The sequence below is a fragment of the Populus alba genome, chromosome 9 (assembly GCF_005239225.2).
Source record: "Populus alba chromosome 9, ASM523922v2, whole genome shotgun sequence".
Taxonomy (NCBI): domain Eukaryota; kingdom Viridiplantae; phylum Streptophyta; class Magnoliopsida; order Malpighiales; family Salicaceae; genus Populus; species Populus alba.
In genome coordinates, this window is record NC_133292.1 from 7,031,803 (window position 1) to 7,050,892 (window position 19,090).

Genomic DNA, 19,090 nt, shown 5'->3' on the forward strand with positions numbered 1-19,090 from the left:
ATATTAATTTAATATTTTTTAAATAAAAAATATTTTAAATAAGAAACTGGATCACTAGTCGCATATTTAACGACCCACAACCTAACCCTAGTCTGTTTAATCAGGTACTGATGGCATTTAATCGGGTCCATGTTAGGCTATAGGCTAGCTTGGCTTGGACTGATTATTCAATACATAAGGTCTGCATGCCAATTGACAAGCAGATTAGTACGAAAACGTTTTACCTAATTACTTCCTTTCCAGCTGGGTTAGTGATCAGGCTTGGGTCCAAACTTAGATTATGCCAAACAGATCACCACAGGGTGACGGAGATCGTGACCCTTTTTTCGTCCTACCACCTTGGCTTTTACCTCATTTTGCAACGGGATACTTTTCTTGGCTTTTTATTATTTCAGAAACTAAGTCACATTTTAAAATAATTCTTTGATGCAAAATTTGTTATTTTAAGAAACTTTGGGTTTGTTTGTTTTTATATTTTAAAAATATTTTTTAAAATTTTTATTTTTATTTTTATTTTTATTTTTTTGTTTAAAATTAATAATTTTTGTGTTTTTTGATTATTTTAATATCATATAAAAATAATTTTTAAAAATTAAAAAAATATGTTATTTTGATGTATTTTCGAGCAAAAAATCACTTTAAAAACACAATTATTACTACATTTCCAAACACTTCTTTATTCTTTTTTAAGGTACAAGGGCACGTTAAAAGTGTGGTAAATATTATTTTTAAAAGTGTTTTTTTATTTACAAACTTATCAAAATAATGCTTTTTGATATTATTTTTTAAAATTTATTTTTGATATTAATATATTAAAATAATAAAAAAACATAAAATATTTAATTAAAAATTAAAAATTAAATTTAAACGAGTAGACCGCAATACCAAAAATCACCTCACTTACCAAAAGACATGCAAATAGTTTTAATGTAAAATTAAAAAAATCACCTCACTTATTAAGGATTAAAAAAAACTGATCTTTCTTAAAAAAATTAAATTTAAACGAGTAGACCGCAATACCAAAAGACATGCAAATAATTTTAATGTAAAATTAAAAAAATCACCTCACTTATTAAGGATTAAAAAAAAACTAATCTTTCTTAAAAAAAAAAAAAAAAGCGATCTCATTTATTAAAAATAGAATGTTCCCGCAAAACCTTAATCTCTTCTTTTCATGCAGAAAAGTGGAATTGAAAACGAAAGGGATAATGTTCTCAATTCTCTCCTCACCAATTTGTTTTAAAAAAAACGGAAAATGTTCTTAAAGTTCACTTTCCAAACGGTCAGTTCTTTAATTGAATAAGATATTTTCCGTTCCTTCCTCAATCCCCATCCCCAATGTGTAACCTTTTATTTTCTTGACATTCACAGTAAGGTAACCCCCACCCAATGACAGTAGCCATTGGGCCAGAGCAAAAGAGTTCCAGAGAATACAACACCCCTTCAAGACTGCAACTGCCAATATATTTATTATATATCTTTTGTTAAACTTTTTGTTAGATTGTTTACTTGTATAATTCTACGAGTTTCAAGGCTTTATTTACATAAATTGTTTTTTTAAAAAACAAAATTTTAGAGACTAGAGAGGGACAAAGAGCATTGAATGCATTTTGCAACCTCTTTGGTGCACACGCATCACTTGCCTCTTCACTACTTGCTGCTGCCTCTCTTCCTACATTCTCTCTTCTCTCTCTTTATATTCTCCTTTACAGCTTTTCACCCTCCAAGTTCCAATCTTTTTGGCCATCTCTCTCGCTCACTCGGAGTCAAAAAGCCATGAACCCACCAGCAGAATTTGTGGAGCAAGGGATATCTCCACAGGTACTCCGCAACTGACCATGATTTTTTTATTGCAGTTTTTCAGTTTCATATGCTGTGGAGTTTGTGTTGAATGGGGTTGTGAATGCTGTCACTGACGGAAGCTTTCAAGAAATCTTAGTTCAATGTTTGTTTGTAAGACTAAAGATGGTTTCTTTTTTAAAAAACTTCTGATGTGTAATAATGAATTGGCGGGGTTTTCTGTTTCTTGTTCCTTTGCAGAAGATTTTGTATCTTTTTAGTATTTGATGATGATAGTGAATTTCATGAGCAAGTTTCACAGTGATGGTGACGCATGCAATTCATTGGTAGATTCTGCTTCTCTAACCAGCCCCTGTGCATTTAATTCTTAAATGTTGGATGGATTTAAGAAGATTGCACCCATGTTTTTTTTTCAAATTTTGCTTTCATGTCTACTTGGGTCAGATAGGTTCATTTGAAAGGTGAAAAAAATATATGGCATAATTTAGAGCTTTTACCACTGTTATTCTTCAGGCATATTTGTCATAAGCTGTGGCATATTTTGTAGAATTGAGAATAGGTATTAGAGAATAATATAAATTAGTTTTTGAAATTTTATTTAATAGTTTAAATTTTTGGGTTAAATTAGTTCTTTGACATGATATCAAAGCCTTGATGACCAAGCGATCACAAGTTTGAATTTTCACTATTTCTATTTATTTGATAAAAATTAAGCATAAAGTAATGTGGATCTGTGTAAGTTTCAAGCCCAAAAAAAGTTTTCATTTTAAGGAATGTGCTAGAGAATAATATAAATTATTTTTTAAAATTTTATTTAAAAACTTAAGCTTTTAAATTGAATTAATTATAAAGCGTTGAACCTCAAAAGACTGCAAACAGGCTTGAATAGTGCTGCTCATTTCTAGCTCAAAATAGGGTCATCAACCTTTTGCATTTTCTGCATATAAAGATAATTTTACCTTATAATGTTGGTTGTCCTAAATTTTTCTTTCATATGCATCATGAATTTATTAGTTTACTCTATTATGAATCAGAATGTAAAGAGGGCATCCTGCATGAGCGTGATCACATTGGCTTACCAAAGTCTTGGAGTGGTTTACGGTGATCTTAGCACATCCCCTCTCTACGTTTACAAGACCACTTTCTCTGGGAAGTTGAGCCTTCATGAGGATGACGAGGAAATTTATGGAGTGCTCTCTTTTATCTTTTGGACATTTACTCTCATCGCTCTTGTCAAATACATATTCTTTGTCATGTCAGCTGATGACAACGGTGAAGGTAGCGCTTTCTCATTTCCTCAACTGCTTACTAATGGCCTGTCGTACACAACCTTATCAAAATTGTGACAAAAGAATTATTTAGGATAAGAACAAACGATTTGTATCCTATTCTGAATATGATGAGAACTCAGAGAAATATGTATGCATAAATCATTGCCCGGGCTTAGCCCCAGTTTTATTCCACTGCAATTACCGAGAAGCAGACTTGTCACTCTGTGAAAAACCTGCCCAAAGAAATTTCCCCTGCATTCTTATCCCTCTCCCTTTTTCTTCTGAAAATGGGAAGCTTGGACTAGGCTAAGCACCACCCTTTAGCACACAGCAGCATTCTAAATGTTGAAACTGTAGCAGTTGTGCACAACTCAGTTAGAGTTTTCATTCTGAATACCAGACACATCCATCTATGGAAAAACCATGTACTAGTTCCCATAGAACTTATTAATTTGAAGCTCAATGGCTGCAGATTTGGACAAGGGAGAAAGACAGCTTATTGATGCCAGCTTTTCACCTATTGTGCAGGTGGCACCTTTGCATTGTACTCTCTTCTTTGCCGACATGCGAAACTCAGCATTTTACCAAATCAACAAGCTACAGATGAAAAGTTGTCTACCTATGCAACAGAAGCATCTGCAGACACATGGCAGAGTTCTGCTCTGAAGTCATTTTTAGAGAAGCATCCAAGATTTCACAAAATGCTGTTGATCTTTGTTCTTTTGGGGACGTGTATGGCAATTGGTGATGGCGTACTCACCCCTACAATATCAGGTAGCGGGATTCAACGTAACCACTCCTTTTTGCTTAGAGCATAAGTACCCAAGGAACACTCATACTGATTGGCTGTTGACAGTCGTATTAGGCTAAATTTTATTATGATGTCCACTGAAAGGGGAAAAATTTTCTTCCAATGTCATGGAACATATAATCTATAACATTTTCCTTATTGTGGCGAAAATGCAGTACATATTAAATTGGAATACTTAGGGATGGTGAATTTGATGGCAGTTGATATTTTTCTTGCCAGAACAAGATGAAGTAGGTATAGAAAAGGTGCCTTTCTTTTTTGTATAGAATTAAGAATGCTGATGGCAGTGTGACTTAATAATAGTTTTATGTCCATGTATAACTTGGATGTCAAATCTGAAACGCAATGACATTAGGATATGCTCCTTTTCTCTCTGGATATTTTTCCCTCCTTTTGAAACTCTGAATCTTAGTCTGATTTATAGAATAGATCCTATTCGTACTGAGCTTTGCATACCTCTGCCTTTCAGTCCTTTCAGCAGTTTCGGGGGTCAAAGTTAAAATCACTGGACTCCATGAGAGTAAGTCCAAATTCATTCATCACTGTCTAGAAATATATTACTGCTTAAAGGCCATCTTTGTGAGATAAACTTATATTTGATGTTTCTGTGTACCTTCAGATTACATAGTTATAATCTCGTGTGTCATACTGGTGGGGCTTTTTTCTCTTCAGCATCATGGAACAAACAGAGTTGCTTTCTTGTTTGCTCCTATTGTCACGGCATGGCTTCTGTGTATTAGTAGCATTGGAATATACAACATATTCCGGTGGAATCGACATGTATTTTGTGCGATTTCTCCCATTTACATGCTGAAGTTTCTTAAAAATACTGGCACTGAGGGATGGGTGTCGCTAGGAGGAGTGGTCCTTTCAATTACAGGTACTTCTTTAACACTTCCTTATGGTTATAGTGCTTTACTTGAGGAATGGGCTAGATAGAGGTACTAAAACTAGATTCCTCTGGAATGCGTTTCAGGAGTGGAGACGATGTTTGCAGACTTGGGCCATTTTTCTTCATCGTCAATAAAGGTAACTTGGTTATGTACCAGGCATTCAAAACTAAATTTTCTTATATCATTCAACCTTGTCTCTATCCTAATCTGAACACCTGAAATTTGTTTTCCAGGTTGCCTTCACTTGTGTAGTATATCCCTGCTTAATTCTTGCATATATGGGTGAGGCTGCATTCCTTTCCAAGCACCATGAAGATATCCAGCGAAGCTTCTACAAAGCTATACCAGGCAAGAGCTAAACTAAGGTCCAAAGTTGAAGATTGCTATTGGTTCTTCTCTTGTGTTAATGTAACTATGCTTTCTGCAGAATCTGTGTTTTGGCCAGTGTTCATAGTGGCAACTTTTGCAGCTGTGGTAGGAAGCCAGGCTGTAATATCAGCTACATTTTCCATGATAAGTCAGTGCTGTGCCCTGAATTGCTTCCCACGTGTGAAAATTGTTCATACTTCAAGCAAAATATATGGGCAGATATACATTCCAGAGGTCAATTGGATGTTAATGTGCCTTTGTTTGGCTGTGACAATTGGATTGCGAGACACTAACATGATGGGCCATGCATATGGTATAAATATATCAGCCATAAAAATAATTGACAATTATCATTTATCTTTATGCATTCATCTATGTTAAATAAAATTTGATCATTTTCCTTGGTTTTTAGGTCTGGCTGTCACTACTGTTATGTTCGTGACAACTTGCTTAATGGCACTGGTGATGATAATTGTGTGGAAGAAAAAAATAATTATTGCAGTTGCTTTCTTATTGTTTTTTGGATCGATTGAAGTGCTTTACATTTCAGCATCTGTTTACAAGGTGCCAGAAGGTGGGTGGATTCCACTTGTGCTGTCTTTGATCTTTATGGTTGTAATGTACATATGGAACTACGGAACAATGAAGAAACACCAATTTGATGTGGAGAACAAGGTTTCAATGAATAGGATAGTGTCTCTAGGACCTAGCCTGGGCATGGTCCGTGTTCCTGGAATAGGTTTGGTTTACTCCAACCTGGCTATTGGAGTCCCTGCTGTTTTTGGACACTTCGTAACAAACCTGCCTGCCTTCCATCAGGTGCTAGTTTTTGTCTGTGTCAAATCTGTTCAAGTTCCTCATGTCAGTGAAAATGAACGGCTGCTCATCAGTAGGGTCGGCCCGAAGGAGTACGGCATGTTTCGGTGCATTGTAAGGTATGGTTACAAAGATCTGCAACAGGAAAACTATGATTTTGAGAACAGACTGGTATCCGCAATAGTTCAGTTTGTAGAAACAGAGGAAGAAAGTGCATCTAAACTGACAAGCGAATCATTTGGGGAATTTGAAAATACAGCTTTCAAAGGCTTTGTTGCTTCAGAGCACCCCTATACAAACTCACGTCGCAAGGAGAAAATGGAGCAGTCTTCATGTGATATTCAAGCAGAAGTGGCTAAAACTGGCAGTGAACGTCTAGAAAATACTCAACTTAAACACGAATCGTTGCAAATACTGAAAGCTAAGGAGTCTGGTGTTGCTTACATTCTCGGGCATTCCCACGCGAAGGCAAAGAAATCATCCTCTATCATCAAGAAAATTGCAATCAATGTGGTGTATACTTTTCTGAGCAAGAATTCTAGAGAACCCGATATTGTTCTTAATGTGCCTCACACATCTTTGCTGGAGGTTGGCATGATTTATTATGTCTAAGTTCTACAGGAGGGACACTAGCGATTAGGAGATTCTACACCTAGAGGGGAAGAAAAGAAAGAAAGAAGACCACTGTTAATTACGGTGACAGATATCGAGTACAGTCCGGATAGTGGCCTAGAGAATGGAGAGCTTTCTAGTCTTTTTTGAATCCAGGCTTTACAGGTTTGCATGGCACACCTTGCTTGTTCATATGGGTTTTATGTTTGGTGACTAAACACCATATAACACCATCACCAACAATTGCTAGAAAATGTATAGTCTTATTTCTTGAAATTGTTGGCTGTTCTAACATAACACATGCACATGAAAGTTAATGCCATTCTGAAACATTCGCCGATAAATGTTGCAACTGAACTTGATGAATTATTGCAACTCTTCGAGTATGGAGGATTTTCTTTGTCGTATCGCCTGTTGTCTGTTGATGCAGAAAGGATGATAGTGTGGTACGGATAGCAGAAAGGATAATGCAAACAGCAATTTCTTTGCCTAGCTCTCCATAATTTGAGTACAGAACACATGCATGCATATTGAAAATTATAAACATTCAGTAATTTAGGGATTGCTGGAGGTAACAATCACCTAAAGTTTATTGCATGGTTCTAGCTCGCCAGGTGGGAGAAAAATTGAAAATAATAACATAAAAAAGAATTGTGAGTAAAAGTAAATAAAGGGGGTAAAAGATGAATTGAAATATTTCCCAAATTGGCCATGAGATATTGGGTCAAATCACTAAGATTTTATTGTTTAGCGACTAAATCTGGATATTCGAGCAATATAAGGGACTAAGAAAACCAATGAAGCTCACAAACTTGAAAATGCAAAGTGCAAAAACTCTCTTACATAACAATTATTATTGATTTGAGTTTCTATAAATTAAAGAACTACTCGGTTCCAGAAAACCAACATGAAAGCTTGAAGAGGTAAGATGAATATATCGGCTCTTTGAGGGAGTGAAAATTGAGAAAAATAATTGAAATATAAAGAGTCCGTTAAAACAAACGGGGGCTGTGAACGATTTTGATGATATCGCTAGAAGATTTGCTTTGTTAATCACAAAGACTTCAACAGCTTAAGAACCTTAAGACAGGTTGACTTGGTATTGGATTCCTTCATGCTGTTTTTACCTTCTTGGTTTACACCTTCATTTAAATAACTATAGCAAGCCCCAACCAATAATAATAATAACAAAAAAAAAAAAAAGGGATCGTTCGCCCCTGCACATAAAAAGAATTATAAACCAACGTGAGCTGGCACTTTTGATTGCTAGCGTGTTTGTTCTCTCTAATGCTTTGGAGTGGTTTCGAGCCTGGCTCAGAACCACCTGATCTCTTTTCGTTTAATGTATTTTTTGGTTTGCGTTTTATTTTCAATTTTCGTTAAGACCTTTCGTTTTATTTCTTAGATTGTTAATTGTTCAAAAGGCCTGATAAACAGTACTATAAACCAAAAGGCCTATAAACCAATGATAAACAGTACTATAACCAAAAGGCCTGATCCAGCTCTCCTGGGCTGAACCCAGGTGAGCACAGCTCCTGCTCGTCTGGGACAGCCCAATCACTTGGGCATGTCCTCAGGTTCAGCCCGGCTGGGGGAAAAACGCAGATCCTTTTGTGCAGATTTTATTTTATTTTGCATATTTTTATTCATATTTTCTCATAGTCTTTCTTTTGTTGTATAGATATTTTTTATATTTTTCTATACACAATCTCATAAATTCTTTCTTTTTTTCCCCCACTCAATCCCATAAATTTTCTTGTCTTCACACAAACATTTTTATTAAACAACCATTCTCTAAACCAATAAAAATTATTTATTATTTTTTCATAAAAATCTATTCACATGAAGGGCTACAAATAGTTATACCGTCCTACATTTAGTCTCTCTTCTTAAAAAAGATAAATGTAATTTATATAACAATTTTTTTTTTATATCTATAAAAACTTACCATATCCTAAGACCCATACCAAAAAAAAAAAACGCCATTCATTTTCTTCATTTTTCTAACCTGCTAAACCCAAACTAACTTAAGTATCAAATTTTTTGTTTTGTAAGTAACCCCAACCATAAAAATACAAGTCCAATCTATAACCAACAAAAAAAAACCTAGAGATTCATTGGAGTTTTCATCGAGGATATAAATACACACACACACACACACATATATATATATATATATATATATATATAATATGGTCTCATTATTAAGTATTACTCTAAAAAGTGTGAGTTTTTTTTAGTATGCAAGACTCAATTGTTCATCGTTTCACATATTATTGTGGATGAGTTATGCAAAATTTCATGTTTTTTTAATTTCATTTTTAATTTTTTTTCTAGTAATTTAGTCCCAATTAAAGAACAATTGATTTTAATTTTTTAAAATACCCTGTGTATACAATGGTGGATACAACCATAGAAGTTGAAATCCATGATAGGCCTTACAATGTAATCAAGAACCGTAACTACACAGGTTTAGTTGATGCTCTCCATAATGGACATGGAAAATGCTGGACAAACAAGGTCTCAATTCCTCACTGTGGGATTGATTAGTGAAATTGAGAACAGTAGATTCATTAACCTTCTTCTTCTTCTTCTTCTTCTTTAAGGATTACCTGTATGGTTTTTAAGGCAAAAAAAAAACAAATAAAATTAGCGCAAGAATAGTTTTTAAGGGAAAAAAAATTGAGGGAGACTTGTGAATGTTTCTTTTTTGTTTTTGCCTAGCCACCCACCGATTTGGAGGGTGATATTTTACCTTCTCACACGTGAAGTAAAAAACTAAACAAACTACTATTTGCAAGGCAATCATGCTTACTTAAGCCAGCCATTAATGGAGGAGACTTTTTTTAGGAGAACAATGACTGAAAGCACCGATAATACAGTAGATAAATACAAGACACAGAACTTCCTTTGGTCTTCGGGCATCAATATTGTTCACAATTGAATTGCCCATCAAGATCTTGTGGTTCAAATCATGATATTATAAACAGGACGCAGTTTGCCCGCACCATCCTTCAACGCTTCTCAAGTCATCAGCAAGTAATAGGGAATTCGATTTACGACCTAATGATGGCTATGGGGCCTCCTGAAAAAAAAAAAAAAAAAAAGCTGACTTGAAGAAAATCAAAGCAACCAAGCTCCTGCAGCTCCTGGTCGGACTACTTTTTCTCTTAACGTTGAGGCAGAAGTACATTATAGTGATTGCGCTTAGATGTTCCTTTCTAGTACTGTAGAATTGATTCTTACAAAGTTTTTTATCAGGATCCCTCATAAACCCGGTACATCGTCTCCGGTCTCCACCAAAATGGTGATATTCTAACATTCTCTATCTCCTCAACTACCACAGGAAATAAAACTTCACCATCAGAGATATTCTTTACTTATAACTCGTATAATCGCTAATTTAACCTTTTCAACATTTTACAATCAACGCCTCTGAGAGGGCAAGCTACTCCAGGAATAAAACCTGTAGACATACTGTATCATGACATAGAACCAGGGCCTACGAAAGGGCAGGCTACTTCAAGAACAAAACCTGAAGCATAGCTGCCATCCATTTTCCTTTAAAAGTAAGGGAAAAACGAAAAAACAAAGTAAAAGACGAAAAACTTATTCTGGTAGGCTGTATTTATCATTGCCTTTTCTTTTCTTTAATGAACTACTGTCGGCATCTTTACTGTGCTTCATTTCCCAGCTCTTTTTTACTTTCCACGTTGCTTAACAAGCAAAGAATAGCAAACGCAATGCAGTGCGATCAAGACCTCTAGAAAAGTTCATGGAGATCAACACGAGAAGAATTCAGAATTGAAACCTGGTTTGACCTGATAGTTCCACCATCCCACTCCGGGGCTTACACATGTAAAAAGAAGAGTAGAAAAGGAAGTTCACACATGGGCAGTTGGGAGTTTGCAATCAGTCATATCTCAATTGCTGCCTCGTGCTCTGCCTCACAGCACAACGTGCAAGATATGCAAGTGATGTTATAACTTGGATTGATGAAGCCTAACAGCTTATGCCACAGCAAGAAAATGGAATTCTACCAGGATGTCAAGGGTAAATGAACTTCATATACAATCAATAATGCGAAATAAAATAGAGGAAAGAGTTAAATTTGACCTGAGAATTTAATGTTGCACCTAACATAACTTCCTAGGGACAAGTATAAAGGATGCCAGCAAATCAAAGAAAACTCCTCACCTACACTGCAAATTGCAAAAGAGGGAAGTATGACAAGTCACAATTTCTGGTTCACAAAAGGTCAGAAATACCCTGCCCAGGATACCATGTTCGGCATGCCTGGAGTGCCATTTCTAAGCATGCTAAGGGGTATTCTATTGAGCATCACTCTTCAGGCTTAGGTGAGAATACCTTGCTTCCAAAGTAAGATCATTAAATAAAAGGGGAAGGATCTAGCTATTGAATGCGACTCCAACCTTCTTCTGTTATTATTTTGATGAAAGCAGAACGAGAGAGTAAAATGCGGAAAGAAGAGGATGAATCATTGATCATCTACCTCAAGAAAGAAGTCGAAGCTGCTCTGCTAAGGACTGATTCTCTGGAGAAAGAAAATCGGGAATTACAACAGGAAGTAGTTCGTCTAAAAGCACAGATAAGTTCACTCAAAGCACACGACAATGAGAGAAAATCCATGCTTTGGAAGAAGTTACAGAACCCCATTGACAGCAGCAAAACTGATGTATTTCTGCAGAAACAATCAGATTTTGTCAAAGTGAGTGAGGAACATTCAAGTCCAAGACCGAGCATACAGGAATTACCATCAAGAAAAGAGAAACTGGCAAAAGTACCAAATCCACCACCAAGGCCTACTTCTGTAGCCCCTTCATCACCCAAGGAAGTGAACAGCAATAAATTGTCACCAGCACCACCACCTCCACCTCCGCCACCGAAGATGTCTGTTGGGTCAAAAACAGTGCGCCGCGTGCCAGAAGTCGCCGAGTTCTACCGTTTGCTTACAAGGAGAGATGCCCACATGGAGAACAGGATCAATTCAGCGGCTATTCCAGTAGTTGCATTTACTCCAAGCATGATTGGAGAAATTGAGAATCGTTCCACTTATCTTTCTGCAGTAAGTTAGTTGCAAACTTCTCTTCTCATTGTTTTAACAAATTGTTACTCACTGATGACAAAATGCATGCTCATTGGCTAGATAAAATCGGATGTGGAGAAACAGAAGGAATTTATCAATTTCCTAATCAAAGAAGTGGAGTCTGCAGCCTTCAAAGAAATATCTGATGTTAAGGCATTTGTGAAATGGCTGGATGATGAATTATCATCTTTGGTTGACGAAAGGGCAGTATTGAAGCATTTCCCACAATGGCCAGAACGAAAATCAGATGCTTTGCGAGAAGCTGCTTTCAACTACCGAGACCTAATAAACCTCGAGTCTGAAGTTTCATCATTCCAGGACAATAAAAAAGAGCCTTTGATCCAAGCCCTGGGAAGAATGCAAGCATTGCAAGACAGGCGAGCATGTACAAACTAAATTGCAGTAACTCCCTGTTTTTACTCAATACCATGAATTAATGACATGATCAAACATCAAATTTACAGGTTGGAGCGAAGTGTAAACAATACAGAAAGGACTAGAGAGAGCATGATCAAGAGATACAGGGATCTTCAGATCCCATGGGAATGGTTGCTGAACACAGGGTTGATCGGTCAGGTAGGTAGCATGTAGCTTATTTTTACCTTGAAGCCTGATCAGGTAACATGTAGCTGGTTTTCACCTCGAAGCATGATATTTCAACTCATGACAATACCTTGCCAACAAAATTATCATCAATTAATAGAAAATTAGAACAACAACTTGACAGGCCAAAACTTTTGACATTTACAGAAATAAACTGAAGTTCACGTGTTTTATAAAGGAAACTGCTTCTTCCCATTTAAAGGGATTGAAGTGCGTCAATTGTTACTATGAATAACACCAGAAAAGATTCTCAGCAAAAAAGCAGGATAAACATGATGGTCTAGCCTCCTGCATTCTCTAGAATCGAAGTAGCGGAATAGAAAAATGGCTTCTCCTAGGTGAAATTTCAAGTGATAGAAAAATTTGGTGGCCACTCGAAAAATTTATGCAGATAATTTAATGCCCCCCACTGCATTTTCTAGATTTTGCATATTGCATCTCGTAATGGATTCATCTTGAAGAACTCCAAAGAAGGGTTTCCTATATCTGCCAACATTTTTACACAAATATTACCAAGAAAACAACTTTAAAATGGACTCCCAATAAGAAATCAGAGACACAGCTCCAACTAACAGTCTCGATATTGTTAACAGATGAAATTAAGTTCTTTGAGGCTAGCCAAGGATTACTTGAAAAGGATAACTAAAGAGCTGCAGCTTAATGAATGCTCAGGAGAAGAGAATCTTCTGCTTCAAGGAGCTAGATTTGCCTATCGTGTACACCAGGTAAACATTGAATTCCCTCAAGCTCATTTTTGAGATTTTACCTGTCTTACTAACCTTTATGTCAAAACATTCAGTTCGCAGGTGGCTTTGATGCTGAGACCACACATGCATTTCAGGAGCTAAAGAAGATTGGCATGGGTAGTCTCAAACAATAGAGAGTTAAGTAAATTCAATTTTATAGAATGGGAGAGTTTCATAAATTATGAATTAAAGTTCTAAGATCCTCTCTTATGGGTATAGACATGCTAATCACTGGTTTTGGGAACAATGATACCAAGCACCTTGATCATCTCAGGCTTTCAACATGCAGCAATCAAAACAAAATGGTAAGGAGTCACGGATGGCAATGAATGTATAATATAAATTCGGACTAAATCTTATGAATTTATCTGTCTAAGTAACTTGGGCAAATTCTTGATTGCCTGAAGGGGAAGAAGGCATTACAGTCTGTTTTTGGGAAGTTTTTTCACTGAATTTCTGAAAACATATTCTGTATTCTGCAGTTCGGTAATGATAGTTCACTGAATGCATGGGAAAACGTTCGGTAAATCTGTCGGATTTCCCCCATTAGCAGTGCCTTTCTGACATCCTAAATCCGTGGGTTAACTTTATGTTCTATATATCTTATTCATTTAGATCCTAGCAGCAAATAGCACATGAATTCACTCCAAAACCTTTTGAAGGATAGAAAGATCGTATCACGTTCACACCATGTCAATCACTCAACAGTGTTCATCACAAAAAAAAAAAAAAACAATAACAGAGAAATTTTTATATTTTTTTATTTTCTTCAATTTAATTTTTTAAAAATAAAAATATATTATTTTAAATATTTTCAAATAAAATATATTTTTTTAAAAAAATCATCATCACATTAATAACTCTGCCGACAGCAATAGCTAACTTCGCGCACGTTATAAAATTAATGCACGACAAGTGACTTTTCAGGAGGCATTGCATATTTGCATAGTATTTGCACCACAAATTAAAAAAAGGATGGATTTCCAATCTATATTATTAAAGAAAACATCAGATTCTGAGATTAAGAAGTCAAATCACCGCTAGAATCCTTTTTTATTTGTAGTTTGTACCATCCTGTTGGCAGGCATATATAGTGCTTGAAATTTTATATTTTATTTTAGTTTAGAGTTAATTACCTTAATTATCCGGATAATTTATAGTTGTTTAAAACAACCCGAACTCCAAGCACAAGAACAAATCAAAATGGAGGCACCTAATTTTTGTCAATTTGGTCTTGACAAGCATCCAACATTCTTCTATATTATTAGGATCTTGATTGGTTGGATTCTTTTATTACTAACATAATTAACGGAATCCATCTACTATATATTATATTAATGTCTGATCTCTTTAATCTAAGAGACCAGTTAAAGCTAATGACGTGTCACATTGAAAGCGTGACACACATGTAGTGTGACTAGGTATAACAGTTTGATGTATCAAAATTCTTTTTTTTCCCTTAATTTTTAATTTTTTAATAAAAAAATAAACAATGTTGTTTGTTTTTTTTATTAATAAATGCTGCATTTATTATTATATTTTATAATTGTTAATGATTTGATCTACTCATTTATTTATTTATCATATTGAAAGTGGTTTTTTTAAAAAATGTTTTACTTTATTTAAAAAAAAAGTTTATTTTCTAACTTCATCAATGGAGGATAAAATTATTGATTTATTGATGAAACGTACTTGATTCAATTTGTGTTTTTTTTTTATAGGCGTGATTTTTCAATTTATTTTTTATGTGTTTGAGATTTTATGATTTTATATAAAATATTTTTTCCTGGCAGAAAAAAAGATGATTTTTCAACACATACAGAAAATGTCTCAGGGAGCACAGCTGTGGTTGCTGAGACAGGAGACTCCTGGTTTCATTGCCAGAGACTCAAGTTACCAGAAGGACGTGTGTACTGTATAGGATCAAAAGGCCTAACGTCATTTATCTTAGTTTCGACTTTTCTGAGACATAAAAAAGGAATAAAACTTGGTGTTGTGGGTATGAATTTCAGATTCAACATGGTTCAATAGGGTGGTCTGTAGGTGCAACACCTGGCTATGCACGGTCCCTGCCATATAAGCGGGTGATTGCTTGCATTGTTGATGGGAGCTTTCAGGTGAGCACTTAATACTGTTCTCATTCAATCCATCAGTAACTGGCACGCAAATGTATATTGTCCTATCTATAAATGTAATCCCTTTGAAGAATTACTTTATAAGGTTACTGGCCGTACAGCTGATAGCGATCCGATTTGCAGATGACAGCACAAGCTGTGTCGACTTTGCTGCGGTGTTGACAAAAGAGTACCATCTTCGTTATAAACAATGGTGGATACACCATAGAAGTTGAAATCCATGATGGGCCGTACAATCGTATCAAGAACTGGAACTACTCGGGTTTAGTTGATGCAATCCACAATGGGGATGACAATTGCTGGACAAAAAAGGTCAGGGTTTGAACTCCTAATTGCAGAATGGGCTACTTCAGTGAAACTGAGAATTGGAAGTCAGTGTTAGTTCAAATTGTGAGGAGGAGCTTATTGAAACAGCAACAGAAGAGACGAGAAATTGTCTTTACTTCATTGAGGTGATTGATGCCAGCAAAGAGCTACTAGAATGGGGTGTAAGGGTCTAGCAGCCAATGGCCGCCCGGCGCCCACCAAATCCTCAGTAAACGGCCTCTACAAACTTGAAACTAGAATAAAAAGCCTGTTGCAGAATCTTAAACGTTTCAATTAGCAAGGCTGCTCATTTATATCAAGAAATAAAATTCAATGGGATTCAGTTCCTGAGTTTATATGAGATTTATGTTTCATATCAATAGTTCAGGACGCGATATGAGTGAAATAAAAAGACCGGAGAAATAAGATCAAACCTCTGTTTTATGATAAAGCAATGTCAATACATCCTGCCTATGTTTCATGATTGTTCTGCGCGATCAATAGTTAAAATCTCCAATTCGTAGTGGTCGTATGAAGTGGTTTTTTTTTTTTTTTCCAATTATGAAGTAAACTAGTGGATGTTTCTCGTTTGTCTTGCCTAGCCACCCGTTGACTTGGAAGACGATAATTTACCTTCTAATTGGCCTGTGATTATAAAAACTACGAAACTACTGCTTGCAAGGCAACGTCCGACCTAAAACTGCTAATCGTCGTGGAAACCTTTTTGAACAATAACTCAAAGCACCAGCACAACAGATGAATAGATTAATGCTGAGCACAAAACCTCCTAATTTGGTATTCGAGCATTGATATTGCTCACAAATGAAAAGCCTATCAAGCTCCTGTGATGAAGTAAAAAAAGACACGAAGTTCCCTTGGCTGTAGGGAATTGGATTTCGGAACTGAAGATGGCCCTCGGCCTCTAAAAAAGTTGAGCTAACTCAAAGAAAAGCAAAGCAATAACACGAGTTATGTTTCCCTGCTGAATCTCCTAGTCAGGTTACCTTTTCTTTTAATAACACGAGTTATGTTTCCCTGCTGAATCTCCTAGTCAGGTTACCTTTTCTTTTAATGTCGAGACAAGAAGTGAGAATTGTACAAATTTCAAGTTCTCTACATCCTAGTGACCGCATCTTTAGTTGAAGTGTTCCTTTCCGATACTCAAGAATCCATTTTCTCAAAGATTTCAAGTATCCTCCCAGACCTGGTATGTTATCCGGTCTCCACCATAATAATGATATTCCAACACCCTCCTCAACTACCTCTGGACATAACTTCACCATCTGAGTTATTCGTTACGTTTAACTCCATGTATTACTAGAATAATCAAAGCATATAGAATTGATCACCTAGACATACAGTATCATGATGACAACAGAGGCCTGCTAAACTACTTTAAGAATAAAACCTAAAGCAAATCTTTTGCCTGATAGTTCCAACATCCTACTCTGGGGCTTGCACATGTTAAATGGAGAATGAAAAAGAAAGTTCCACACGTGGGCAGTTAGAAGTGATGTTATAACTCAGGTAGATGTCGATGAGACCTGACAATGTACACTACAGCAAGAAAATGGGATTCTACCACGATTTCAAGGGTAAATGAGGTTCATGGACAATCAATGATTGATAGTAAAATAAAAGAAGAAAGAGTTAAACTTGACCTGAACATTTAAAGGGGCACCTAACATAACTTCCTAGGGAGAACTTATAAAGCATGCCGGCAAACCAAAGAAGTCGCCTCACCTGCACTGCAAATTGAAAAAAAGGCTAGCCTAACAAATCCCAATTTCTCTAAAATCAAAAGGGGAAGGAATTACTAGTGACAGACACCCGATCTTATAAAGACCTGAAAGGCAATTTGACTTCCCGTTAATTTATCTGTCGAACATGCTTCTCAATTCCTAAATCCTAACATAACTAGGCTCTAACACACAACTTACTCCCACAGTCACCAATAAATAAAAGATTGAAATTGCAAAACAACATAATGTTCTTGCATTCTATTTATCTTATTCATTGAGGTCCTAGCACCAACACCCGAATCCATTCTAAACCCCATTCAAAGCGCAAAATGCTTTGAGTATTGACAATGTTTATCACCATAACAAAAGAAACATTACTGTTCTGCTGTGCTGGACACAACGTAACTGAAAATCACCTATCAACTAGACATCTCGGATTGCAGTAAATTTTAAAACTCAGTAAGTTAAGGAACAAACAACAGAACTTTGCAACAATTGGCGACTTAGGAATAGAATTTTAGAATCAAAGCAGGACAAGAGACTTATCAGGGATTGCATAACAATTGCATTCACGCCACATTTTTTTTTTTTTTTTTTAAAGTAGCATTCCCAATAGTAATAATTAAAAAAACCCGCTAATTTCCGCACATCAAGTGATTAAAAACATATACTCCATGGTTCAGAAAGGAAATAACAGCGAAGATTAATTAAGGGTTTTGTAAGGTTGAGCTAAAACTGCAACTACTTGGATCTTTGCCTCATTTTTCGGCGTTTTCTCTTCAACCTCCTCATTCGCTTCTTCTTCCACTGCAAAAACAGATATACCAATTAATGACTCTCAAGTCTTCTAATTAAACAGCTTTTTATGATTTAGGTTTGCTAGAAAGCAGAGATTAGATTACCTTGGCTCTCATTGTACCAGATGGCGCGAGTGAAAAACCCTTTTTCTTCTTCAAGGTCTAGAATAGACAACTGCAAATTGTAAATACGCGAAGGGGATCGCCGCTTCTCGGAGTTTTTAAACACTAACCTTAACTCTATTTTGTTTGGGTCAAAGTAACCGGGTCTGAAAAACGGATCCAGTGTAAAAAAATGGAGGCATTGCTTGGCTGTTCTAATTCTCACAGCAAGATAGAGATTTTTGGCTCCCCTCAAATTGGGGTAACACGTGTCTGCTTCTTGTTGTTATGTTGTTCTGTGGTTATTATGTTGTATTGCATTTAATGTTGTATTTTTTTTATTAACACAGATATTTATTTCAATTATGTGCATTGTAATTAATTTTATAAGTCCTGAATTTTATAAATTCTGAAATTAAAAAATTCAATATTGAAACATAAAATAAAAATATTATTTGATAAAAGATTAGCAACAAGATAACAATGTTCGGTTAAACTATATTATTTTGTTTTTAAGATATAAAGTGAAAGATTAATAAATATTATAGTACACAAAAAGTATTTATTAAAATTTATGTTATTTATATCAAATGATTTATAATTTATTAAACTTGTATGACATGTGTGCACTTTTTTAGGAGAGTAATCTTAGGGCAAAAAAACTAAAAAAAAAAGAAAAAAGAAGGAAGTTTAAACTGGAATATGACTTTAGATGTCATGGTGGACTAAAAAAAACATTTGGTTACAAGAGCCATTCAAAATGGAACAGCTTCTGGGTTCTTCGGTATGAGACTCACAATCCTACGTTATATTTTTTCACTACCAAACATAGATTTGACTTTTTGTCTGAAAAAAGGACTTTTAAGTTTTAACTAAACAGCCTTTGAAGACTTTTTATGATTTAGTCTTGCTACAGATGAGAGATTAGATAAATGGAGCAGGTGAGAAACCCTTTGATTCTTCAAGGCCCACAAAAAGCG

The 19,090-nt window shown here is 35.6% G+C and overlaps 3 protein-coding genes and 1 long non-coding RNA gene across 5 annotated transcripts; 3 read left to right on the forward strand and 1 right to left on the reverse strand.

The window, feature by feature from the left end:
- Positions 1–1,273: 1,273 nt before the first annotated feature.
- On the forward strand, positions 1,274–6,979 carry LOC118027578 (potassium transporter 1). Of its 2 annotated transcripts, XM_035030959.2 has the most exons (10): positions 1,274–1,821; positions 2,041–2,126; positions 2,835–3,078; positions 3,600–3,845; positions 4,352–4,402; positions 4,502–4,762; positions 4,859–4,911; positions 5,009–5,123; positions 5,203–5,457; positions 5,557–6,979. In XM_035030959.2, exons 2-10 carry the CDS (start codon positions 2,067–2,069, stop codon positions 6,570–6,572), a joined length of 2,301 nt encoding a protein of 766 aa, XP_034886850.1. In that variant the 5' UTR covers positions 1,274–1,821; positions 2,041–2,066; the 3' UTR covers positions 6,573–6,979. The 2 variants fall into 2 exon arrangements, with proteins under 2 accessions (XP_034886850.1, XP_034886851.1); XM_035030960.2 differs by lacking the exon at positions 2,041–2,126 and having other exon boundaries at positions 1,277–1,821.
- Positions 6,980–10,785: 3,806 nt separating this feature from the next.
- LOC118027577 (INCREASED PETAL GROWTH ANISOTROPY 1-like protein 1) lies at positions 10,786–13,333 on the forward strand. Its single transcript, XM_035030958.2, has 5 exons — positions 10,786–11,658; positions 11,740–12,056; positions 12,144–12,255; positions 12,876–13,007; positions 13,082–13,333. Exons 1-5 carry the CDS (start codon positions 10,993–10,995, stop codon positions 13,160–13,162), a joined length of 1,308 nt encoding a protein of 435 aa, XP_034886849.1. The 5' UTR covers positions 10,786–10,992; the 3' UTR covers positions 13,163–13,333.
- A 1,520-nt stretch (positions 13,334–14,853) lies between these two features.
- Positions 14,854–15,663, forward strand: LOC118027539 (pyruvate decarboxylase 2). The gene is made up of 4 exons (XM_035030916.1): positions 14,854–14,943; positions 15,041–15,145; positions 15,332–15,475; positions 15,562–15,663. The coding sequence occupies exons 1-4, from the start codon at positions 14,854–14,856 to the stop codon at positions 15,661–15,663; spliced, it is 441 nt and encodes a 146-aa protein (XP_034886807.1).
- A 2,090-nt stretch (positions 15,664–17,753) lies between these two features.
- Positions 17,754–18,401, reverse strand: LOC118027576 (uncharacterized). The gene is made up of 2 exons (XR_004683850.2): positions 18,114–18,401; positions 17,754–18,018 (listed from the first exon to the last, which is right to left on the reverse strand). It is a non-coding gene; the product is annotated as an uncharacterized lncRNA (long non-coding RNA).
- Positions 18,402–19,090: the final 689 nt, after the last annotated feature.